This window comes from Tilletiopsis washingtonensis, assembly GCF_003144115.1.
Source record: "Tilletiopsis washingtonensis strain MCA 4186 unplaced genomic scaffold FA09scaffold_5, whole genome shotgun sequence".
Lineage (NCBI taxonomy): Eukaryota > Fungi > Basidiomycota > Exobasidiomycetes > Entylomatales > Tilletiopsis > Tilletiopsis washingtonensis.
In genome coordinates, this window is record NW_020312002.1 from 88,562 (window position 1) to 107,640 (window position 19,079).

Below are 19,079 nucleotides of genomic sequence, written 5' to 3' on the forward strand. Positions count from 1 at the left end.
CCCAGTTCTGCCTGGCCCTGCACGCTGCCTCTGCAGGCTGCGCTGCCGCTTTGCGAGGCAAGATAGAGAAGGCGAAGAGGCCGCCGCAGCATGACGTCGCGCTCATCCCAAAGCATGACTGATGGATGCTGCCTGCTCGCCGAGGCGGCGCACGGACCGGGCAGCCACGGCGCCCGAGAGATGCTCGCTCGGAACGCGTCCCGATGCACCCCATCACTCGACGCTCGCGTCATCGCTTCGGGCCGTCTTTGAGCTGCAAAGTTGCGCTCATTATTCCATGTGACTCCAGCTGCAAGCAACGCTGTGCATTTCAGACACGCTTCGTATGCCTGTGCCTTCCGGGCAGCGGAAGTTCCGCGACAAAGCGCATGGGAGGTCCCTGCTGATGTTCCGGGACTTCCTCGGGGCCCACCTGTGTTCTCTCACCCCACACTTCTTCTCTTGGGCCCTCATGCCCGCCCAGCTCACTCACTCGTGCTTCGAAGTAGCACAAGGCCGAGCTTGTCAGAATGAATGACGCAGGTGTCTCCTCGCGGTCATGGCCAAAGAGGCAGCAGCGCAACGCAAATCGACCCGCTGGCGCTGCGGCAAGCAGATCCGCTGCTCGTCAGAAGCGCAGACTCCATCTCATCGTCCGTCCCGCCGGCCCGCCGGCCCGGAGCAAGGCAGGCGGCCCGGAGCGCCCACACCGCCGCTCTGCATGCTGTGCACGGGTGCCGCCCCTGAGCGCATCGAAGACACTGTGCGCCCCTCTCGGCATTCTCTGCTCCGTGCCTCGATCTACGCAAGGTGCAAGCTAATCGAGTGCGGTCCCACATTCCTTCCTCGCACGAGGGACCACGCTCCGTGGTGTCGCTGCTGAGCAGAGCGCCTCGCTGGAGGGGCGAGGATCGGCCTGGCGTGAAGGAGCAGCGGCAACGGCGACTGGCGGCCGACGCCGGTGCGCCCCGGCGTCCGGCGTGCGCAAGATCAGGCCAGAGGGCAGCGGGCCCGCATGTCAGCAGCGCGGGGCGGCGGGCGCGTGACGTGCGACGCGCGGCTCGGCGCGGAGCGGCTTTCGCAACGCGCGCGGCACGCCGGCAGCACAAGAGAGCCAAGGCAGCAGCAGCAGCGGAGCAGCGTCAGCACGGCAGCGCGGCAGCAGCACGAGGCCGGCCGCCTCCGCAGCGGCCTCGCGCCATCTCCACGCTGGCCTCTCACCACGAACCCTGCTCGCCGCCGCGTCCATCCAGCACCACCCCGCACGCCGCGGGCCCTCACTGCGCCATGCGTCTCGTTGCGCATGCCGCCGCGCTGCTGGCCGCGAGCGCCGGCCTGCTCGCGCACGCCGCACAGCAGCCGTTCCTTGCGCCGCACGCCGGTGATGCCGAGCCCGCCACGCGCGTGCCGCTGCGCATCGGCCTCATGAGCAAGTGCCCCGACTTCTTCGCCTTTGCCTCGACGTTCTCGCGCGCAGTCGACGAGGCCGGCGTGTGGCGCCTTGTCGACGTCGACTACGCCTACATCGCCGAGCGCGCGCGCGACGGCCCCGTGTGCAAGCACGGCGCCAGCGAGTGCGCCGGCAACGTGCAGGAGCTGTGCGTGGCGCACGTCTCGCGCGCGCTGCTCGGCGAGGAGCGCGGCCAGCGCGCCGCCTGGGACTTCATCGACTGCCTCAACTACGAGGCCGGCCCGCGCATCGGGCCCGAGGCCGACGCCGAGCGCTGCCTGCGCGCCACCAAGGGCGTGCACTGGGAGGACGACGGCGTCAAGGCATGTGTGCGCGGCAGCATGGGCCGCGAGCTGCTCCAGAAGAGCGCCGAGCGCGCCGTGGAGAGCGGCATCAAGTGCGTTGCCCGTCATGCATCACACTCTTGCGCGGGACTAACCCCCTCCGCCAGGCTCTCTGCTACGCTGCAGATCGAGGGCCACACCGTCTGCGTGCGCGACTCGGGCGTGTGGAAGGACTGCAGCATCGGCAGCACGGCCAAGGACTGGGTGCGCGCCATCGAGGCCGCATGGCAGAAGCGCAACCCCGGCTCGCCGCTGCCGCGCCGCCTCGACGCGCCGTCCGAGCCGCTGCGGCAGCCGTCGCACGTGCTGCGCAAGCGCCAGTCGGTGCCGAGCGCCACCAACACTCTCGCCGGCGGCGGCACTGCTCAGCGCGCCACGCCGCTCTCCGTATTTGTGAGTGCCACTGCCAGTCTCGACCTCTTGATCTCGCTCACGCTCAGCTCTGCAGACCTTTGTCATTGGTGAGCATCCGTTGCCGAGGCCTGTGTGGCGCTTCCTGTCCCCGCACCTCGGCCATGCCGCTCATGTCCCGTGGTCCCGGCCAGCGGCTGTCGATCGGGAACGCTGGTGGCATGGGCGTGGTCCTGGCGGCGCCCTGCGGCGCCGCCAGTTCCCGGGCAGTTCCGGGACCGGCTTCACTGGACCGACCCTGCCCATGCCTTTCCTCGTCTTTGGCATCGCAGGTCGGTCGACCTCTTTCCCAGTCGGTACCTCGTGCGCGTGAGCTGACGCCGCGCTGCCACAGCTATTGCGCTCTTCGTTCTCGTCGTCGCCTTCGTGCTGCTGCGCATCTTCGTGCGCAACCGCAGACTGCGCCGCATGGGGCTGCTGCCCGAGGGCGGCCCGATGGACCGCTACTTTGGCGGCGGCCATGCTGCGCAGGAGGACACGCTCGTGCCGCCGAAGCTGTGGGAGGCCAAGATCGTCGACGTGCGCGCCGTGGGCACGAAGCAGGCTGAGCGCAGTGCCATCGGCGGCGGCATTGGCGCCGGAGATGTCAAGACGCACGGCTGGGACGCGCTGATGGTGAGTGCTGTCTTTCCGTGTCGCAGCAGCGGTCTTGCTCATGCCCCGCTCGCAGCCCGTCTCGGCCGCGCTCCCTCCGGCGCTCTACCCCATCATCGTCGACAAGCCGGGCGACAAGGACAAGGCTGCCGCCACGACTTTTGCTCCGCCCTCGTACCCTCCGCCTGCGAACGGCGCAGACGCAGCGCCACGCCGACCAGGCTTGACGCACCGCCTTCCTGGCCTGTTCCGGCGCCACACGGGCGAGGACACCGAGGCTGCTGCGCAACAGAACGCCGCCGCGTCTGGTAGCGCCGCTGCTCCCGCGACTGCCGAGGAGACCGCGCGCTCGTCCACCGAGCGTCTACCTGTCAGCGTCAACGTGACGGTGCTCATCGCGATGCCGTCGCCGCGCACCGTCTTCCCTTCGCGCCGCTCAGCCACGCGCACAACGGCCACAACTTCTGCGCTGCGCTCCGCCGGCTCGCAGACGAACTTCGCAGCGGGTCATCCGCTCGCAGAGATGGACGAGACGGGCGAGCTTGACGGCGGAAAGGGCAAGAGACGCGCTCCCGGGCGGCCAGCGTCCATCCGCTCGTTCGCCAGTCACAAGAGCGTCGCAGAGGCCCGGCGCGAGGCTTACTTCGGCGAGGTCGAGCCGAGCACAGTCCAGGCCGTCGAAGCCGGCGTGGAGGATGTGCGCGGCGACCAGGCGGAGGAGGAAGAGGAGGAGCTGCCCGAGCTCGTCTTTGGCACGGCATCTGTGCCGCTCTACACGCGCGACGCCTCGCTCGCGCGCTCCAACAGCCTCGCTCGGCGAGGCGTCCACAGCGGCGCCTACCTGCCCACGCCTGCCTCGGAGCTGGTGCACCCGCACCGCCGCGAGCTGGCGGAGCTGCTGCGCTCGGCTACCGAGGCACACAAGCGCAAGGACCGGCCCGAGCCGCCGAAGCGCGAGTCGACGCTCACGACGAAGGGCACGGAGGGCGCTGCGCTGGCGGGTGCCTCGAACCCGGTGCGCGTTTCTACTGCCGACACGTCTATGGACGCCAGCCGAGTCGGCGACGACACGGGCGATGTCTCGCGCGCTGCGCCGCTCGACGACGTTGTCACGCGCATGATGCGCAGTGATGCCGGCGAGCCCGCTACGCGGCCAAGCATGGCCCAATCTACGCGCTCCGGCCTCGACTCGAGCCTCGACATGTCGCGCGGCGGCCCGGACACGTCGCTGTCTGGCATCGGGCTGCTCAACGAGGAACAGCAGCGGCAGATGTACCTCGCCGACGCCGACGCCGATGCCGCGCGCCTGCGCCAGCCGCACCCGCTCGCCGAGAGCACCACGGCCGCGTCGCTCGCGGCGCCCGGCAGCCAGTCGCTGTCGCGCAGCTCGACGAACACGTGGCACACGGGTGCCTCGGCCGTGCGCCCGGATGAGGAGGACGCTGCGGCGCGCGACGAGGCCGAGGCTGCCGATGCGGCACGACGACTGCACGCTGCGCTGCCCGCATGACGGTGACCTTGCTGCGCCCTGCCTCCCTGCTCCGCTTCTTATGATACACCCTCGTTACCACTGCCTGTGCTCTCTGCGACTCCCTCGTGATGTGCCTCCTCAATATCACGTCTGCATCGACATCGTGGTGTGTCTGCTTGGCGATAGCAGGTGATCCAGACAGCAGCTGCCGGCGTTGATCCTCGATGTGTCTGCACTGAAGCGATGTACGCCTGCGACTCACGGGCCGGGCGGACATGCCTGCAGCCGCCTTCTCTCCGCAGCTGTCACGGCATGACAGATGTCACAGCTCCGTCGGGAGAGCCTGCAGCCCCGCAGAGTCGAGCGTCTGGGCTGCGGCCCAGGAGATCATGCAGCACAGCGCACAGACAGTCCGTCCGACTCCGAAAGGACGTGCCCCTCCAGATCGACGGCTGCCAGGCGGACACGGGTCTCTGCAACGCTCCCGCGGGCATTGGGCGCTCAGAGTGCGGCCACTAGGCAGTGATGAGCTGGCCAAATGAAGCTACGGAGGGCTCTAAGAGTGCATAGATGAGCGGAGCGGAGGCGCTGCTGCGCTCCCACGGCCGCTCGGAAGCATTTCGCGGCTTGGAAGTGCCTCGTGAGATGTGCGCTGCGCCGTCGGGCCTCGCCGAGGTGCGTGCGAGAGGCGCCATGCGACGATCTCGCATCTTCGATCCTCGCGAATTCGTCTGGCCGGGGTGCGGCCGATGAGATGCAGCGGCCAGACGGCGCTGCAGCGGAGACGACGACGATGCAGCGGAGCGATGCGCCATGGCCGGACGACAGACGCAGCGACGGCACCGGACGCCGACGAGTCGTGCCGCAGAGCCGAGCAGCGCAGCGCGCCGTCGAGATGCCCGCTGTCGCGCTACGGCGCCCGTGGGCAGGCTAACCGGGTGCTCAAATTCAGCCTCCTCTCGCTGGACTGCTGCTGTGCTGCCGTGCTGCCGTGCTGGAAGGCAGCGAGGGTCCGCGATGGCGCTAAGCGATGGCGCGCGCACATGCCGCGACGTGCAGCGGCCGGCGCGTGGGCAGCATCGCAGAGCACCGCGTCCCTCGCTGTTCCCATGCCAACCGCGCTCTCCGGCCAAAACAAGACGTTTCGACGGCCTCATGCGCGATCACGCGGGCAGCACCTGAGTGTGCAAGGCAAGAGGCAGCAGTCTTGGTGAAGAAGCGGCTGGCTGCACAGCACCCTCATTCCGCAGCGGCGAGCTGCACGGCTGGCCCCCAGAGGCCGCGCTCTCATGCGACGTCGGCAGAGCGTCCGCAGAGCCGCAGGACGGCACGCGGGAACGGCACGCTTGCCGAGGCCCCGGAGACGGCCTGCTGTCCAGGCGCCGCCGAGCCAGCAGCTCTCGTCGCGCGGCGACGTGCTCGAGCCCTCGCTCTCACAAGCTCGGACGAGGCAGCACGCTCAGGAGAGCGGCGGGATGAGGGCGGCGAGCGCATCGCATGAAGGCCGCGACGAAGACCCTGCGCCGCGCGCTCCTACGCAGCGGCCAAGCGCACCAACGTTCCCGGGCCTGGTGCTCGTCCGCCACGGCTCCGCTCGCACGAGCCTTGCGAGCTGGTGCAGGAGCATGGAGGGCCGGAAAGCAGCGCTGCAGCTGTGGGCTGTCCGAGCGCATCTTGCAGCGAAGGGCGAGAAGCGCCGGCGGCGAGGCGTCGATGCCGGGCCTGCACCGCCCGTGCCGCACGAGGGCCCGGCGTCTGTTTGTGGCGCTGCTGCCTCAGCGTCGGTGCACAGCAGGAGGCTGTACCATGCCGTCGCTGCACAGCCCTCGCTGCAGCAGCAGCTCCATTCGAGCTCTCAGCATCGCCAGTGCAGGCCATGCGAGACGCACACTGCGTGTGGGGTGCAGACGCAGATGCCCGGCGCCGGCCTCTTCGCGCTTGCGCGCCGGGGCGTCTTCCTCTCTGCTTGATGAGGGAGCGAATCAATTTGCGGCCTCATCACGCCCGACCAAGATGCGGCCGTCATTCGACGATGAGGCGCTTGCGGCGGCCGCTCATCATTCATCAGACGGGTGCGAATGGAGCAAGCAAAGGGCTCGGCCCATGGCAGGGAGAGGATTTGCAGGCGCGCTTGAGCCAGGCCGCGGCGAGGACCGTTGGGATGGCGCGCCATGGCGTCGGCTCTGGCGCCATGCTCGCTGCCGCAGCGCTAGCAAGGTGCGGCCAACGAGCACAGATCTCGGTCAGAGGTGCGCCCCTTGCGCGGCCCCGTTGCAGAGAGGGCGCTCCCTGCCTCGGCTCGGCGGCCGCTGGGCCCTGCATCCTCCTCCGCAGCGTCCTTCGCGCGGATGTGCTCCCCACCACTCCCCTCCACCCGCTCTCCCGAACGTCGCATCCCTCGCTCCCTGATTCTCGCCCTTGCTCTCCACGTACTGGTCGCTCTGAGCGCCGCTGCTGCTTCCACCGTCCTTGCCGCGTGCGCCCGTCTCGCCTCTCCGTCTCCTCGCCGCGCCCTGGCGCCCCTTGCGCATCAGCCCACCTCGGCCTCTGCACCCTTCTCAGCCTCGCGCCCTGGCGGCCCGCTGCAGCCACGTCGCCGCTCCTGGCGCTCGCATCGTGAGTGGACCCTTGAGGCGGGCCTGCGAATCTGTCGCGGAGCGCAGCGGGATGGAGAAGACGCCGGGCAGTGTGGCTTGGGCTCCGGCGCCGAGGACGTGACAAGGCGTGGGTGTAGCTCCTCGGCCCTGCATCTGCACCTCGCTGGCCGCTGCGTCTGCCTCTGCATGCTGTGCAGCACGCAGACGCAGCGGAGCAGAGACGGCGACGCTTGCTCCGAGCTTCGGTCCGCTGGGAGGCCGGGCGTACGGCGGACGACATGCTCCCGCGCTCGCGCTCTCTCGGGTGCGGTCGCGCAGCGTGCAGCGTGCGGGGGATGGGGCATGTCACGCGCTTTACGGCCGTGTCTCATCTTCGGGTCCGTACCGCAGCCGCCACGGAGCTTGCCTCAGCAGCCAGCTGCGGACGCAGGACGCCCGCTGCCGTGCCGCTTGGGTGTGCCTCGCAGCGAAGATGCTCGAGATCGTCGCCCGCGATCTCGCCGCCAGATCTCGACGCGGCTAGCCGCAGCAGCTGCGCGAGCCGGTCTCGCGCGAGCAGCTGGCGCCGTCGACGCATGCGATGCCGACGGCCCTCGACGCTGGCATGCGAAGACGGCGCCGGTGCGCTCGCTCGCGGGCGCAGTGACCGCCGAGCTAGCCTCACGTGCCTGTCGTGGGCTACGGCGAGGCTAGACGAGCAGCGCCGGCACGCGGCGCAGCATCCGGCGTCGACATCGCCGGTGTCAGACGTGCAGCACGCACAGGGGCGGCTTTTGGTGCACGGCCGACCAGCAGGTCTGCTGCCGGTGTCTGCTGCGCTCGCCTGCTCGAGCTGTCCGACGCACCTGCTGCTGCGACATGCGCTGCGAGCGCCGTCGGGAGCGAGCGTGGACGCTGGTCCAAATGTCGCGGATGCCCCGTTTTGGGACGTCGCCGGGCGCCGTACCGCGCGTGCGAAGTGCCGTGCCGTGGCCGAGGACGCTCCGCGCACGCCGAGGTGTGGCGCTGCGGCGTGGAACAGGGGCGGCGGCGGGGCCTCAAAGCGGGCAGCGGCACGCGGGCAGTGTCGCACGCGCGTCCGAGGGGCTGGCGCCGCGGCGCGCCTTTCTCGCAGATCGCCCCCCGCGGACATACTCGCGGCGTGCCTGTCTGCCACGCGCGAGCCGGCGGCTGCGGCTGCGAGACTGCTCCCGTGCCGCGCGTCTCCCCGCGCGCGGCCGCTGCAGGCAGGCGCGCTGCGCTGCGCCGCCGCTGCGATTCCGCCTTGCGCCTGCGAGCGGCAGCCCCTCGCTGCGCTGCCGCCGCGCTGCGGTGCCTTGCGTGCCGCCGCTGCCTGCTGCTGCACCGCTCCGAGGTCTCTCGCGCCCCCTGCTTCTGCCGCCTGCCGCTGCCGCTGCCAATCTCCTGGCCGCCGAGCCGCACCCGCGCCGCCGTCTCAGCCAAGGCCACCCGGACCCATCGCTGACACCAGTCTCACCCTCTCTCTCACCCATCCCGGCTCTCGCTCGTCTCGTCGCTGCGTGTCGCGCCACCGCTGCCCTGGACGATCTGCACGCCACGCTCGCCTCTCGCGCGCACCTCTCCCACAACCACTCTCTCGGCGCCTTTCTCCGCGCTGCCGCTCCGCGCTCCACGCTCTCTCGCTTCGACGCTCCTTCGTGCCGCTCTGGCTCACCGACTCCACTCGGCCTGCGTCTCTGCGCGCGGCCTGCGCTGCTCTGCCTGCCGCTGGAACATGCGTCACGCTGCGTCGTTGTGACAGCTCTCTCCCACTGTCTCCCGACGCCTGCGCCGCCCGCAACGCCGCTGCAGCGCTGCACGCCTGCTGAGCCCGACTCGCGCGCCTCACGCTCGCACTCTGCGACATGATGGCGACGATGCCCGCTGCTGGCGCATCCGGCCCTGCGTCGTTCGCTGCTGGCTCGCGCTTTCCGACGCGTGGCGCGTCGCTGCAGTCCCACTGGGACGAGGACGGCGCTCCGCGCGCCTCCTTCGACACCATCGGCGCCGAGAGCGCCCACACGATGTCGACAGGCTCGTCGACATCCTCACACTCCACCATCGTCGATGGCTCGCGCAGCGGCGCGGGCGGCAGCAGCATCGCCAGCACCTCGCGGATACTGCTCGAGCAGCAGCAGCGCTCCGCCGGCATGGCTGCGTCTGGCTTTGCCAGTCCCATGGAGCGCGACGAAGCTGAGTACGACGGGTCAGATGACGGGCCCGGCATGGCTGCCGAGGAGTACGTTGTGGCGCTGCACGACTTCACGTCCAGCAACTCGACGTGTCTCTCCTTTGCTGCCGGCCAGGTCATCAAGGTCTTCAACCGCGACATGAGCGGCTGGTGGGACGGCGAGCTCAACGGCCAGCGCGGCTGGTTCCCGAGCAACTACATTGACGAAGAGGCGCTGCCCTTTGGCAGTCCTGAGGGCGGCGCCTCGATGCAGCTATCCAGCTCGGACCAGGGCCAGTCGTACGACCGCGACGCCGAGGCCACGCCACAGCCGTCGTTCCAGGGCGCAGGCCGCGGCCTGGGCCTTAACGGCACGCTGCGCCCGCGCAGTCGCGGCACGGAGCACCGGCATCTGGCGCCGCAGGCGCAGCATGCCCTGCAGCACCGCCAGATGTCCTACCCGTCCAGGTCGCCCACGCCGACCGAGGCCGACTTCCTTGAGCGCCGCGGCTCGGCTGGCATCCTCGACCCGATTCTCCACGCCATCGCGCTGCTGCACAACGCCGTGCGTGCGAATCGCTTCGCACACTTCCAGCCCTCGACGGCCTGCGTCATCTCGTCTGTGCGGTCGGTGCTCTCTGCCACGGACTGCCTGACGCGCGAGTCGCCCGTGCTGAAGGCACATCCGGTCCTGGCACGCGAGCGCAAGCAGATCCTCGCCGAGCTGAGCCGTCTCGTGACGCAGGCGCGGAAAGCGTCTGCCCCAGTGGCGGAGGACGCAGGGCGCGATGCCGACATGGACGCGATGCTGGGCATGGCCGACGGTGTGCTGCGCCATGTCCGTCGCTTCCTCGAGGTGGCGGTCGAGTGTGGCGTCAACGTGCCGGATCGCCGCTCGTCCGTCTATGATGACCTGTATGCCGACGGGCGTCAGGGCTCGCAGGCGCGACAGCCAGGCGGTGCAGTCGCGCCGCCGGACCGCAGCGAGCAGGACAAGACGCCGACGCCGGACTCGCCGCGCAGCTCGGCCTATCTGACGGCCTACACATCGGGGCAGCTCTCGCCGCGCAGCGCCAGATTTGCTGCTCAAGGCGGACGACCGAGCGCCGCAGCCGAAGAGCAGGCCCGACAGGCGCAACAGACCTCGGCAAACGGCGAGCCGTCGCCTGCTGCACGCATCAAGGCTCAAGCCGAGGCACGAGGTCGGTCTGACTCGCTCGTCTCCGAGCCGCAAGAAGGCGGTGGTGGCTCTGGCTCTGCATCAGGCTCCGGCTCTGACTCAATGGTCGGCTCGCGCTCCGGCTCTTGCGAGTCGCTGGAGGTGCCCGCCGCCGCCGCAGCCAGCATCTGCTCGCCGCAGGAGGTGCTGCAGCGCCTGAGCGCCGCCAACGACCAGCTCCTGTCCATCACCGCTGCCTTCATCGGCCACGTGCACACCCACACGCGCGACTCGCACGCCTCGAGCTACGCTCATCTCATCGACATGACCCGCGAGGCCGTTGACGGCGTGCGCAGCCTGCTGCTCGTCGTCGAGGCCGTCAACAACAGCGCCGAGCTGCAGGCTGCGTTCCCGCGCCAGACTGCCATCCTGTGGGAGACGCGCGAGGGCCTGTACGAGGCGACGACGGCCTTGGTCACTGCTGCTCGCGTCATCACCTCGGCGCCGGCCAATGCCAGCTCGCCGTCGATGGCCGGCATCAACGAGGACGACGAGAAGTCGCGTCTGCTGCACGCCGCAACTGCGGTGCTGCGCACAGGTGGCGAATGCGTCGGCGCCGTGCGGCTGTGCTTGAACCGCGCCGACTCGACGCTGCGGCTCACACTCGCGGGCTCTGCGAAGCACAATGCTGCACGCGCACAGCAGAGCGAGGCAGAGACCGAGGCGCTCGCCGACGCGATGGAGGAGGATCTCTCCATGTCCGAGGCAGGCGAGAGCGGCACCGGTGCCCGTCGCGGTAAGCACACGCTCTCGTTCCTCGGGCGGAAGGCCTCGAGCCTCAGCTGCCTGCGGGAGAAGTACGAGCAGAACGGCAGCGCAGCGCCTGATCTGGACGTGATGGACGAGCAGAACGAGGAGGAAGAGGCCATCGCCTCCAGCATCGATAGCCGCCAAGAGCCCCTGCGCGCATATGACGCGGCCTCGTCGGCCGACGACATGCCCAAGTCTGCGCTTCTCGAGCGGCGCGGCGTGCGCCGGCCTCAGCCGCTGCTTGGCAACGCTCGGCGCCCGAGCAATCCGCCGCCGCTCAGCGCCAACGCTGCCCTCTCTCGGCCGCCTCGCAACATGGAGCGTCACGCGCCTACCGCGTCTGCGGACTCCAACAGCGGCGACGCGAGCGACTCGAGCGAGCCCATGTCGCGCGACCACTCGCGCACGTCTGGCTCGACGCTGAACTCGGGTCGCTCCGACACCACGGCAGATACCTCTGCTCGTCCTTCGATGGACCGCAGCGAGCACGACGCCTTCCCGTTCGACGACGTCCACGCCGCCAAGCTGGGCCCGCTCAGCGCGCCAGTCGTGCGCGACACGCCGAAGGGCCTGCTGCTTGCCTCGCTCAGCGAGCCAAGCGCCCGTCGCGGCAGCGATGCCTCGGAGGCGTCGACGCGTGGCCGCAACGGCAGCGTCCCCGACAGCGCCGGCTTCGCGCTCTCGCCGCTCTCTGCAGGCAGCACGAGCAGCAGCATGCCCCCTTCCCTGCTCGAGGCTCGCCTCATGGCGCCCGACTTCGACCCCTCGGACGTGGCCTACAACTCCGAGGGACAGGTGACCGGCGCCACGCTCGCCGCGCTCGTCGAGAAGATGACGCCGCACGACACCACCGTCGACGCCACGTTCTCGAACGCCTTCTTCCTGTGCTTCCGCCTGTTTACGACGCCGCTCGAGCTCTTCGACGCACTCGAGGCGCGCTACAACCTGCGCCCGCCGGCGTCGCTCGAACTGAGCGGCGACGAGCTTGCGCGCTGGATGGAGCGCAAGGTCGCACCGGTGCGCCTGCGCATCTTCAACTTCTTCAAGACGTGGCTCGAGACGCACTGGCACACGCCGACGGACCACGCGATCCTCGACCGCCTCGTCGAGTTCACGCGCACGTCGATGACGCACTCGCTGCAGCGGCCTGGCCAGCGCCTGGCAGAGCTGGCGCAGCGCCGCATCATCGCCGGCCCGTGCAAGAAGGTGATGGCGCAGGTGACCGGCGCTCCGGTCGCCGGCGCGCGCGGGCCCGGCACGCTCAAGCGTATGGTCTCGACGGACCGGCTCAAGAACGGCGCGATGCCGCCGGGCATGACAGACGTGTCGAGCATGTACTCGGCCAGCGCTTACGGCAAGAAGGGCCCGATGCCGCCGGCGCCGATCGTGTCCAAGGCGCTGCTCTCGTCGCTGCGCGCCGTGCCGCAGCCGCCGCTCAACGTCGTCGACTTTGACCCGACCGAGCTGGCGCGGCAGCTGACGATCATGGAGAGCAAGATCTACTGCTCCATCCTGCCCGAAGAGCTGCTCGGCCAGGAGTTCAGCAAGAAGGCCGGCGTCAGCTCCGCCGTGCACGTCAAGAGCATGAGCTCGCTCAGCACGCACATCACCGGCTGGATCAGCGAGTGCATCCTGGGCGAGGGCGACGCGCGCAAGCGCACGCAGCTTGTCAAGTTCTTCATCAAGCTTGGCGACGTGAGTTGCGCGCGATGTTCCCCAGATGCGGCACAGCTGACATCCTTCCCTCACAGCGCTGCCTCGGCCTCAACAACTTCAACACGCTCATGGCCATCCAGTGTGCGCTCAACTCGTCGACGATCGCGCGCCTGAAGCGCACGTGGGACGGCCTGCCGGCCAAGTACCGCGCCATGATGGACCACCAGCGGCACACCGTCGAGCACACGCGCAACTTTGCCGGCTACCGCGCGCGGCTGCGCGCCACGCTGCCGCCGGCGCTGCCGTTTGTCGGCCTCTTCCTCACGGACCTGACCTTCTGCCACGAGGGCAACGCAGCGACGCGGCCGTCGCCGCAGGACCCGCAGAAGCGCCTCATCAACTTCGACAAGTACGTCAAGATGAGCCGCATCATCGGCGAGCTGCAGCGCTTCCAGGTGCCGTACAACCTGCTCGAGGTGCCCGAGTGCCAGAGCTACCTGCAGAATGTACTCGCCGAGGTGCAGCAGAGCAGCGCCGGCGGCTCGGCCGACGACCTCTACCGCCGCAGCCTGCTCCTCGAGCCGCGCTCGCGCGCCGGCGAGCCGACGCCGTCGACGATCGCCAGCCGTGGCAGCGGCAGCGACGGCGGCAAGCTCGGCCTCGACATCTTTGGCTGGAAGGGCTGAGCCCGCCGCCGCTTCCTATGCCCTCCTCATCTGCGCCCGGACTCCTCTCATCCATCACCCGTGCTCCTCATCTTTCGCGCGCCCGCACACTCCTGCTGGTCACCCTGCGCCCTGTACAGTAACGGCGATTATTGCTTTTGCCATGCGGCTGTGCTTTGTGAGATGCGAGGATGGAGATGGAGCAGCGAATGAGAGTGGAGCAGCGGATAAGAGCTTCGCCTAGGCCGCGTAGCGCAGCGCGTTGCCGGCGCGGAAGAGCAGGCGGACGAGCACGAAGGTGCCGGTCTGCGTAGGGCTCTGTGAGCGACGAGGCGGCGAGACCCTCGACAGCGCACTCACGTTGAACACAATGGTGCGCACGAAGCTGAACGACTTGCTGCCCGTGGTGACGTAGAGGTAGTTGTACACGAGGCGCGTCGCGAGGTAGATGGCCGCCACGCGGTTGAGCTCGTGCGAGGGCAGGCGTGCGAAGTTGCCGGCCAGCTGTATGCGGTGTCAGCGCTAGCCTGCGACCGGCGCAGAAGTGTGCTCACAATGGCGGCGGCGATCTGTGCGAAGGACTCTGCAAGAGAGGTGTGAGCACGCTGGACTCTCCCAGAGCAAGCCGAGGCCGCAGACCAGGCAGGAGCAATGCCTGCCAGGCACAACTTCTCGCCTCTCGGCACTTGTCAGGCACACGCCTTCTGCCCACCACCTCCCCCGCACATGCCATCTCTACCACTGCCGCTCACCAAAGCCGTTCTGCTGGGCGCTCTGCGCGCGCAGCACGCGCTGCTCGAGCGGCGAAAGGCGCTTGCCGGCGGCGACGTGGGCGTTGAGGCGCGCGACCCAGGCGCGCGGGTTCTGGTTGTCCCAGCCGCCGCGGAAGAAGGGGTGCTTGGGGTCGCGCTGCAGGCGCTCGACGGTCGCAATGGCCCACCAGTGCGCTGCGACGGAGAGGTCAGTGCAAGGCAGCCAGCACAGCACCGGCAGCAGCACGCACGCAGCGCGGCAAAGAAGAGGACGACGGGCAGCGCGTGCAGCGAGTAGTTGGGCGCGCCGGCGGTGAAGAGGCCGAAGTTGAGGTCGGAGAGGATGGACATGGCTGCTTGTTGCTTTGGTTGTGCGTTGATGTGGTGGTGAGAGAGGAAGAGGTGAGACCCGCGCGGGCACGGCGATGTGCCCCGTCCCGAGCGACGTCACGGCCCGGCCGGCTGCACACCTCGCTGTCGCGCGCGCACGCAACATCCGCGGCCAGAGCATGGCGTGCGCTGCCCTCGCACCTCAGGCTTTCAGGCATCAGCCTGCCTGCAGCTGCCGCTGTTCTGTCCAGCGTCCGAGCAGCAGTCACTCCTTCTCAGCTGCGATGCCGCTGCTCTCCTGCAGCAGGCGTCCCACGCATGCGAAGAACCGGGAGACGCGACGCGCGGGGCGCACTGCCGCCGCACCGGCCCTTTCTCCGCAGCATGACAGGCGGCGGACGAGGCGGACACACCGTCCATCCTCGCCTGTCCCTCATTTGCGGCGGCGGCTGTCAAGCTCAAGGCGAGGCAAGGCGAGGCAAGACCAAAGCGGCGCTCCGCTGCGGCTGGTGCTGGAGCGTCTCCGTGCTGCGGCGGGCATGTCGCGCTGCAGCACTGAGGTGGAGGCAGATCTGCGCGCCGTGAAAGAGCAGCGGCTTGCGGCGGGGCTATTTCCGGACCACATCGCCCCGTTCCGAGCACGAGAGCATTCCGGCGTCGAGCGGCGTCTGCGTTGGATGTGCTCTCCCCCTCTCAACCTCCATCAGTCAGTTGCTGCCGCTTCGCCTTTCTTGTCTTTCTGCACGAGCTGATGTGCGGTTTGCCAGGTGCAGCAGCAGCTGCTGTGCTCTGGCTGCCACAAGCGAGCAGACGTCATTCGCAGATTTGGACCGCGTCGCGTCGCGTCCGGCCCGCAGAGCGCAGAGGCCTCTCGAGCGTGCAGCGTCTCCCGGCTGTCTCGAGCGCCTGCCCCACGCTCGTCCCCGCACAAGGCACGGCGACTGCCTTTCGGCCAACCGGGGACCCACAGCTAGCCTGCAATCGTCCCATCACTCTTCCTCCTCGTTCATGAGAGCGTCGTGATGGAGGCGTAGGCGGCGCAGGCGCGTGATGCGCTCACGCCTCCGTCACGCCTCCACCCCAAGCCTCCGGGCACGGCTCGAGCACGCGCAGCCAAGACGGCTTTTGCGCAGAGGGCGGGAAGCCTAAACGCAAGCTGTTCGAGCAGCAGGAGTGCCACGGCGAACAGCCTGCAGGCCCGCCAGCGTAGCGCGCCACGTAGACTCGCACCATGCAAGGCCTTGCTGGCCGCAAGCGAAGCTCGTCGCACGATGACATCCGCAGCGAGCGTGGCCGCAGTTGTCCTGCGTGCCGCATGCCTGCGAGCTGCGGCACAGCAGCGGTTGCTGCATACTGCTGCTGCTGCGACAGAACAAGACGTTCCGAGCGGCCAGATGATCAGCCGGGCGTGGCAGAGCGTGCACAGCATGCTGCGAGGAGGCCTCGCAGGCTCGCAGCCGGCGCCGTGTTCGGCAGCGGGTGGTGCGGGAGCTGTATGGCGATGGCAGGCGCAGTGCGGCGCTGTCTGCGGTGCAGCCTCAGGCAGATCTGTGGCGGAGTGCGGCGCAGATGCCGCAGTGGGCTGTCTGTGCTGCCGTGCTGCTGCGGCACGGCGGGATGGCTGCGAGGCGTGAGCACGGCGGCGGCACATGGACGATCTGCGCTCGGCGGCAGCGGCGGAGGCGTTTGCGCGGCGGCGCCGTGTGGCGGCGGCGGGAGGCGCCATCTCTGCGCAGGACGTGGCGTTGCGCCTCTCGGAGGCACTCGCGCCGTGCCTGAGAGCCGCGAGGGTGAGCCCGCGAGCTGCGAGACGCGCGGCCCCCACGTCATCGTCGCGCACACGCTGGAGTACCGAGCACACGGCACGGCGAGCTCGGAGGCTCGTCTGGTGCAGCGACGGCGAGAGGCTCGGAGCCGTGCAGCGGCTCATCTGTGCTGTGCTCTGCGCCACGCTTCCGCCGGCTGCTGCAGCGGCAACGTCGTCGTGCGGCCGCAGGAAGAACAAGGAGGAGGTGGCGTGTGCGTGCATGGCGGTGGTGGTGTGCCTGCGGTGTCCTGCAAGCGCCTCTCGCGAGATGCGCTGTCGCACCGGTGTCTTGCGCCCCAGACAGTAAGAGTCGCAGCGCAGCACAGCACGGCGAAGAGACGTCCGGCTGCGTGCTGCGGCACCGCACGAGCATGGGATGGCGGCAGTGCGTGGGCAGCAAGGCAAGCACAAGTGTCGCCCCACGCATCACGACAGCGGCAGAGCATGTGCCGCATGCTGGCTTGCGACGAGAGCGCAGCACGGCAGCCGAGCCGCAAAGGATGGCGCCGGACCCACTCGACCTGCAAATAGACTTGATGCAGCGCAGGTGCTGAACGTGGCACGGCGGCAGCCTCGTTCACCAGGGCGCTAGGAGGTCGAGAGAGCAAACGAGGATGGAAGCAGTCGAGCGAGCTCCTCCTCGTCATGCCTCCTCTCGCGCCTCGCTCTTGCGCTCGCGAGCCGCATCAGGCACCGCAGCACACGCCTCATCGCCGAGGCTGCTCTCTGCAAGTGCGCTGCCGCCACCATGATACGGCACAGGCACTTTGAGTGCGGCCCGATGGCCGTTGGGCACGGCCGGCCGGGAGGGAGGTGCGACGGGCGGACAGGCACGCGCGAGCCGCTGCGTGCGTGCCTCTGCCGTGGAGCGCGGCGTCGCGCGGCACGCATGCAGCCGCGCAGCCTATATGCCGCCCGCCAGCCGCCAGGCTGCGGCGCTCGCCCGCCTGCGCCTCTTTGCTTCCCACCTCAAGCACCGTTCCCGCCTCTCATCTCATCTGCTCCGTCCAGACGCTCCCGCCTCGTGCCCGTCGCCCGTCTCGTCTCGCCTCGCTCACGTCTCATCGCCGCGCACATCGTCTCGTCACTTCTCCGTCTCTGCCTCGTTACATTTTCCCGACCGGCCCTTCTCTCGCGAGCACGCCCGCGGCTGCTCTCGCTCGTGACCTGCTGCGCGCTGCACCGCGACATCTCGCCTCGATTTCCAGTCACCGAGCTGCCTCTGAAGTGAAAACGGCGCTCTGCTGTCTCTGAAGCGTGGCCCATCATGGCGGACAAGGTGCGTGCGGCAGAAGCGTCGAGCGGTGGGAGGGCCGGCAGATGCATGAACGCTGGACGGCGAGACGCGCGGCGGCGGGAAAGCTCGGGTCTGCATAAGGTGAAAGAGGCCGCAGCTCCTGCTCTCACAAAACAGTATGGCACGCCGAGGTGCAGCGCTGGCTGGCAGAAGCCAGATTGCCAGGCGGCATGTGCGGCGCCCGTCTGCTTCGTACACGCCAGGAGCCAGGCGAGAGTATGTGCTGATGCGCGCCGTTCTCAGTCGCCTCTCTCCTCGCCGCAGGCGTCTGCCTCTGCGCTCGCATCGGGCTCGGGCGCGGCGGCCTCGTCTCTCGACCCCGCCGGCTCCATCTCGCCGTCGATCATCGACGTCGACATCTTCAGCCAGCTGCTCGAGATGGACGACGACGAGGAGGACCGCGAGTTCTCGCGCGAGATCGTCTGGAACTACTTTGAGCAGGCCGAGGTCACGTTTGCGAAGATGGACGCTGCGCTGTGAGTGTGTGCGGGCGGGCTGAGCCGTGGGCAGTGGATGGCGGCGGGGCGCAGCAGGAGGGTCGGCGCGCTCGGTGCCTGCTACCTGCTGCATTAGCTGCGCTGCATCAGCTGCGCTGCGAGCTGCGTCGCATGGCGAAGAGGACGGTCAGCTTCCTGCGCGGGCCAGGTTAGAGCGAGCAGGCCGTAGCAGCTAGTGGACGCCGGCAGAGCTGCGGCTGATTCTGTGCGACGTCTAGTGCCAAGAAGGACCTGCCGGAGCTCTCGACGCTCGGCCACTTCCTCAAGGGCTCGTCGGCGGCCGTCGGCGTGCTCAAGGTGCGGGACAGCTGCGAGAACATGCAGCACTACGGCAAGGCCGCCGACAAGGACGGCGTCACCGAGCTGTCGGAGGAGGAGGCGCTGAAGAAGCTCACGAGCACGCTGCGGGACGTCAAGGTCGAGTACAAGGAGGCCGAGGCCGCGCTCAAGGCCTTCTACGCCGAGCACGAGGAGGCATTGGACGGCGAGGAGGACGACGAGGAGGCAGAGGAGCCGGAGGAGAACGAGGAATGAAGACACATCCAGCTGCGGCCATAGAGACTCGCGATGCGGCTGCCATATCATGCATGCTCCGACTGGCGACTGGGCTGCGCCGCGAGGCATGACAAGATCGATGCAGTGTGGCGAGCCTGAGGCTAGCATGTGCGAGTCAGCTCTTATGCGTCCGAGCTGTCAGGGCAGTTGAGCGTGTCGGGACGGCGCCGGACACGTCTGCTTGCGCCTGCTTTCCTCACGCGTTGCGAGGGCAGCACAGGCACTGGTCAGCAGCATCACCTGCTTCTGCTTTGTCCCACGATTCCTGACTTGACTTCCCAGAATGAGTCGAAAAGCGCATGCCCAGAAGCTGTGAGGGCGGCTTGCGCCGCGTGACTGGCGCTTCCAAGACCCTGTGGGAGCTTGGTGCCCGCCGGCCTCCTTGCGGCTTTCTTGCATGCCCAGGCCACCGAGCTGTATTGTTCCTCTACTTTGACCAGCTTGTGCCATCTGCACCAGCGTCTAGCGAAGTGCTAGATCGACGTATGCTGCTGTTGTGCTCCGAGCAGGCCATTCGGCGGCTGCCCGGGGTCCA

General features: G+C 68.9%; 6 protein-coding genes across 6 annotated transcripts; 4 read left to right on the top strand and 2 right to left on the bottom strand.

Moving 5' to 3' along the window:
- The first annotated feature begins 1,197 nt into the window (after positions 1 to 1,197).
- Positions 1,198 to 4,407, top strand: FA09DRAFT_345313 (hypothetical protein). Its single transcript, XM_025744689.1, has 5 exons — positions 1,198 to 1,826; positions 1,881 to 2,166; positions 2,222 to 2,456; positions 2,519 to 2,799; positions 2,855 to 4,407. The coding sequence occupies exons 1-5, from the start codon at positions 1,267 to 1,269 to the stop codon at positions 4,286 to 4,288; spliced, it is 2,796 nt and encodes a 931-aa protein (XP_025599882.1). The 5' UTR covers positions 1,198 to 1,266; the 3' UTR covers positions 4,289 to 4,407.
- Positions 4,408 to 4,512: 105 nt separating this feature from the next.
- Positions 4,513 to 5,106, bottom strand: FA09DRAFT_328404 (hypothetical protein). The gene has a single exon (XM_025741760.1). It carries the CDS (start codon positions 5,062 to 5,064, stop codon positions 4,765 to 4,767), a length of 300 nt encoding a protein of 99 aa, XP_025599883.1. The 5' UTR covers positions 5,065 to 5,106; the 3' UTR covers positions 4,513 to 4,764.
- A 995-nt stretch (positions 5,107 to 6,101) lies between these two features.
- Positions 6,102 to 7,908, top strand: FA09DRAFT_212718 (hypothetical protein). Its single transcript, XM_025739498.1, has one exon. It carries the CDS (start codon positions 6,598 to 6,600, stop codon positions 7,537 to 7,539), a length of 942 nt encoding a protein of 313 aa, XP_025599884.1. The 5' UTR covers positions 6,102 to 6,597; the 3' UTR covers positions 7,540 to 7,908.
- Positions 7,909 to 8,432: 524 nt separating this feature from the next.
- FA09DRAFT_212730 (ras GEF) lies at positions 8,433 to 13,619 on the top strand. Its single transcript, XM_025739499.1, has 2 exons — positions 8,433 to 12,680; positions 12,737 to 13,619. Exons 1-2 carry the CDS (start codon positions 8,712 to 8,714, stop codon positions 13,325 to 13,327), a joined length of 4,560 nt encoding a protein of 1,519 aa, XP_025599885.1. The 5' UTR covers positions 8,433 to 8,711; the 3' UTR covers positions 13,328 to 13,619.
- FA09DRAFT_337122 (hypothetical protein) lies at positions 13,547 to 14,409 on the bottom strand (the record flags this gene model as incomplete). Its single annotated transcript, XM_025743971.1, has 5 exons — positions 13,547 to 13,612; positions 13,667 to 13,810; positions 13,861 to 13,889; positions 14,059 to 14,253; positions 14,310 to 14,409. 5 exons carry the CDS (start codon positions 14,407 to 14,409, stop codon positions 13,547 to 13,549), a joined length of 534 nt encoding a protein of 177 aa, XP_025599886.1.
- A 2,772-nt stretch (positions 14,410 to 17,181) lies between these two features.
- On the top strand, positions 17,182 to 18,698 carry FA09DRAFT_328409 (histidine-phosphotransfer domain, HPT domain-containing protein). Its single transcript, XM_025741761.1, has 3 exons — positions 17,182 to 17,474; positions 17,736 to 17,968; positions 18,208 to 18,698. The coding sequence occupies exons 1-3, from the start codon at positions 17,463 to 17,465 to the stop codon at positions 18,521 to 18,523; spliced, it is 561 nt and encodes a 186-aa protein (XP_025599887.1). The 5' UTR covers positions 17,182 to 17,462; the 3' UTR covers positions 18,524 to 18,698.
- The last annotated feature ends 381 nt before the right edge of the window (positions 18,699 to 19,079 follow it).